The sequence below is a fragment of the Pygoscelis adeliae genome, unplaced genomic scaffold (assembly GCF_000699105.1).
Source record: "Pygoscelis adeliae isolate BGI_AS28 unplaced genomic scaffold, ASM69910v1 Scaffold213, whole genome shotgun sequence".
NCBI lineage: Eukaryota > Metazoa > Chordata > Aves > Sphenisciformes > Spheniscidae > Pygoscelis > Pygoscelis adeliae.
In genome coordinates, this window is record NW_008824410.1 from 1055327 (window position 1) to 1059988 (window position 4662).

Consider the following 4662-nt stretch of genomic DNA (forward strand, 5'->3'; position numbering starts at 1 on the left):
CAATTTTAGTACTGAAATGCAGAGGTACACAATAAACTATCAAAAGATTTATTCTTACCTGCACAGAATGCATGCCCCAGTGAAAAAATTGTATCTGGTGCACTCTCTCCCAACAACAAACTGATAATATCTATATCGTGCACGGCAGCATTATAAAAAATTCCACCTGGAAGAAGCAAAACTGGGCATTAAGGTCTCCACACGTGAAACCACAGTCAACGTACATTTCTGAACTGCACTGGGATCGATATAAAAAGCCCCCTACATCGAAGAAACTAATACTAAAAGCAAACAGAAAAAGGCAACAAAAATAAAGATCGGTAACGAAAATGCTCCTCAAAAGGAAACCCATGCATCTTAAGGCTACACAACCATAGGGGACTTCCCACCAGAACACGGGGCAAGATGCATTTCCAGTCCTTTGAGAACAAACTTTTCAGAAGAAAGCCGCTCGGTACCTGATGTTTTTAGGAAGCTCAGAGACGCTGCTGGATACGTGCTGCTAATCGTCGATATCCGGTGGATCCTCCCCAGCGCCTGGCTGTCGCGGACTTTCTTGTACAAGAACTGCAGCGCCGGGTCAAAGCGCCTTCAAAGAGAAACGAGGAATGTGGTACAGCGGTTGGAAGAGAAGGAGGTCACCTGGGCTGCCATTACTGCTGCGGTGCACGAGGCCGACTCAACTGGAGGCAGCGGCGAGCGTGTAACATGAACCTCACCGGACAGACGGGGTTAGACACAGCTTTCTAAGTTCAGCCACTTATTATGTGTGAATTTTGCTCCTTGCAAACGAGCCTACTACCTGCACTTGTGAAGACTTAAACGAACAACTTTAATGATGAAATTAAACCACGGGGACTAAAAGCATTTAAAGGTCCAGAAAATTACCTACAGTTCTTCTTAGAGCCCCACCTGCAAGTTTATATTCAGCTGAGTGTTGACCAAAACCTCAGCTGAGCTTCAGCCTTATGGCTGGGATCAGACCTGTATGTAGTGCACTCAAATGGAAAAGGCAAACGTTAGGGCAGATGTTTTGTGTAATTATCTATTAGTGCCTATGAAATACATATATATTTGTCCAAAGAAGTTTTACTTGCAATGAAATTAACTCTTCTCAGCAGAGCAGCACAAAATGATCCAGTGTGTTTATTAACAACCCATGTCCACTCAGCGTACGGTGTTCAATACTGGGCACAAGTTTAAAGCAGCATTCTTGGCTTTTGTTTAACGGAGCGGAAGCAAATTAAAATTAATCTACTTTCCTTCTGTTTAAATTATTTAATCTTAAAGGTCCAGATGTAAGGTCACAAGTGGAAATATCACTTTATAAAGATTAATAAATCTATTCCCATCAGATAGGCCAGTAATTCCAAGAGCAAGGCGAATTTTCATGGCCATGTGGTTTGCAATCCTCAAGGTTAATGGTCCTCAAGCGCCATCCCTTCTAAACGCAGGTAAAACACAGCTCTATGCAGATCCCAGTGTTTGGAAACTCAATTTGAGTGGAAAGTTAAGTAGTGGATGGGGCCAGTGTCTCCCTAAAGACAGTGCTCTAAAAGGAACTTCAAAAGGTCGCGTGTTCTTTTGTTGAAGAGTTACTCTAAGCTTTCACCTGTATTTGCTAACACACGTGCTTATGTTTCACAGGATCAACATCATCTAAGTAAGTACAGAATATAATAAGCAAATCAGTGAAAATACAAAAAAGTTACAAGAAAGGAAGAGTTTTCAATATTATGAAAATATATTCAAAGAGCAGCCTTTTTCTCTGCTACTTTAAAGAACGTAGCTAATTCACTGTCTTCTTCCAACATTACTTCTAGCTTACTGCAACAAAGCTTTCCAACAGGGAAAAAAGGATAGACACCCTCAGATCCAGAAGTAGTACAATACCTATGGGCAGAAGTTTCGTGTGGAAGTCTAATACACAACCAAAGTTTAATGTCATAGGGCGTTACTAGACTGAACAGGGCTGCAAACTAAATGCTTTACAGCAGAGCAGTGAAAAGCAGGTCTCAGTAGCTGTGTGCTTAATAAAATCACAGGTCTGCCTGACCTGCTGGTTGTACACGCGCAAAAAACCACAAGCAAAAAACGTCCTAAAACCACAGACCAAGAAACTGCCTCAGAGAATGGCACAGCACCATCAGAATATTTCCTTCTCTGAAGCTCCAACTAGCTGTAGCATTTGCAAAACCTCAAAAGGACTGCAGAGATGTGGACCCCAACTGCCTTTGGCCATTCTGAAAGAAATGGAGCTTTCGCATCTTGAAAGCTTCATCGTTTGAGTTCCACTAGCATCCATTCGAGTGAATGTTTATTTCCATCTCATGACAGCTAGATTTTATCTCCATTAAGTATGAAGAATTAATCCAATCCAATTAACTCCCAGATGAACGTTAACAAGCAGCAGTGAAACTAAGTTTATTTGAGGACAAATTCAGGAAAGCCTGAGGAATCGATGCTGCCTTCAGACACGCGCTTCTTATCGAGTATAAATCAGAAGAAAAATGCTGGTCTTACTTGTAGAATCCACACACCAATGGTCTTCCACATCTGTCAGCTTCATCGAAACAAGCTTCTGCCGTCTGCCTGTCAAAACTGGGCAGCCTCTCGCAAAATACACCTTTTCCTGTGCAAAATGGTACAGAACACAGGACTGAAGGCAAGACACAGTCTGCAGAAAAACATTTTTATCTTGCAGTAACATATACATGTTATTACATTCTAGAAAGTATGTCTGATGAAACTGAAGCGTGGCTTTTTCTTTATTGATGCTACTAACTCCCTTTTGGCCTCCAGCTGTGGTTTTACTAGCTGCTTACGGACCCCAAGAAGCGTGACTGTTTTGACAGACGGCTCTCCTTTGAGTCCTAGCGGTATTTCTAGGACTAGAGACCCCACATGGCCGTACTGGGACCAGCACAGTACAAACTCCACTGGTGTTAAGCCATTAACATCCGTGTCCTCACTGGACTAATCTCTCTTTCATTATGCAATTAGACAGTCTGCACAACCCAAGGGACACTGCCGAGACGAGAAAGCATTGACATTTAAAGCGTTTAGCAAGCATACAGGGTCTGCCTCACCGTGTGCTACTGACTACAGATAAAAGCTGAATTTGCAGCTGTTCCTCTTACCTGCTCGTAAAGCGTCTATCACCATCTCAGAGGCTTCTTCAGGCGGTGAACAAATAATGGCTCCAGAGACTCTGCAGAAGTCAAAAGAAAGATCTTCAGTGAGGACGAGGTTTTTACTAGAATGAACAATGCTCAAAAGCTCCTTTTGGTTACAGTTATTGTTATGATAGCCGCCTTGAACTCTGAGGAAGAGTTTAAAAGACATAAAACCCCATTGCTCTGGAAGAGCAAGTTACGTTATAAAAGGAACTCGGTACCTGCTTGCAAGGATGAAATATGGGATGACATATATAGGTTAAAATTACAAGTGGAACAATGGAATTGCATTGCTTTTCCTGCATCTTAAAGGAGAAAGTCTTTTAAAGGTGTCCTTTGAAAACAAGTTAAATCCAGCTAGTTAACACATACAGTGAAATCAAAAGTATGTGGTAGAGCCGCTGAACAAGTGATGGGTACATCTTAGCTTATTACTATTCTTTAGTTTCCAGTATCAAATCCATCTTTCTTAAAAGCTCTGCCTTTCACTTTTGCTATGATATTTAAAATCTCAATTTGAGAACTGACTGTAACCACACCACTCAATGTTACTTGTTCAGTTCAACCGTAAAGCAAAGCGCCACAATCTTTCCTATTTGCAGCAATCCTCGCTTATCTCAAACAGTTTCAAAAGAGCCACCAAAGTCAGCCAGCTGCTCCGAGGCAGAAAAACTGGTAGGCAGCAGGAAAGCGTGTCGTTTATTGCTCTGTGGAAATGGAGGAAAGTAAGGGGGGTTTATATTCTTTAACAAAACTGCCTGCAACTAAACTCCTCCGAGTTTCCATCGATTCTGGGCACGTGAGTCAAGCTAAGCTTCCTGGGGACTTCGGAAGCATCTAGGGGTAGATGGCATACTGCATAAGGCTTAGCCTGTAACGGCCCCTTGGTCTCGCACCATTCCTATACGTGGGGCCAGACAAGCATGGTCTGGGTCCGCTACGGCGCAGCGGCATTGTCCAGGGCAGGGAAGCAAGCCTTGCCTGGAGACGCCCGCCCCAACCTTGCGGCAGGGAAGAAGCACGCACGGGAGTTCGTGGTGGACAGTACCGCTGATCGCTGAGTGCGACATCGCTGTCCTGCTGCCGCAGCACCCTGGTGCCAGCCAGGAACTCGGCGCCGAAGGCACGCTCCACCTCCTCCAGCTGATCCTCCACGACGTAAAGCAAGCAGCAGCCGTTTTCCTCCATCAGGCTTTGAAACAAGGCTTTATTAACGAGCCCTACGCCGAAGAGGGCGAGGCCAACGCCGCTGCCGTGCTGTCGAGGGGGTGCCGGGCCATCGGAGGCCTCGGGCGCAGCCCCGCTTTGGCCAGGCTGCTTTGAGGGGGCAGGTGCGATCCTCATGTGGAAGGCGGCAAGCGCCGAGGGGCGGCTGGCGGAGGTGGAGGGCGTCGGGTCTTCCCTGGGGGTGGCTGCGCTCGCGAGGGAGCTGGCGACGACGGGGTGGTGGGGAACCAGCGGCTTGTGGTAGGAGGGCGGAGTGGGG

General features: G+C 45.4%; 1 protein-coding gene across 1 annotated transcript in view; it reads right to left on the reverse strand.

The window, feature by feature from the left end:
• Positions 1–4520, reverse strand: part of LOC103913965 — an 8045-nt gene extending 3525 nt beyond the window's left edge. Inside the window, exons 1-5 of the mRNA XM_009320564.1 lie at positions 4225–4520; positions 3141–3211; positions 2524–2632; positions 459–589; positions 59–166 (exon numbers count right to left, since the gene is read on the reverse strand). Coding sequence (XP_009318839.1) covers positions 59–166; positions 459–589; positions 2524–2632; positions 3141–3211; positions 4225–4520 — 715 coding nt within the window. The remainder of the gene's footprint in view (positions 1–58; positions 167–458; positions 590–2523; positions 2633–3140; positions 3212–4224) is intronic.
• Positions 4521–4662: the final 142 nt, after the last annotated feature.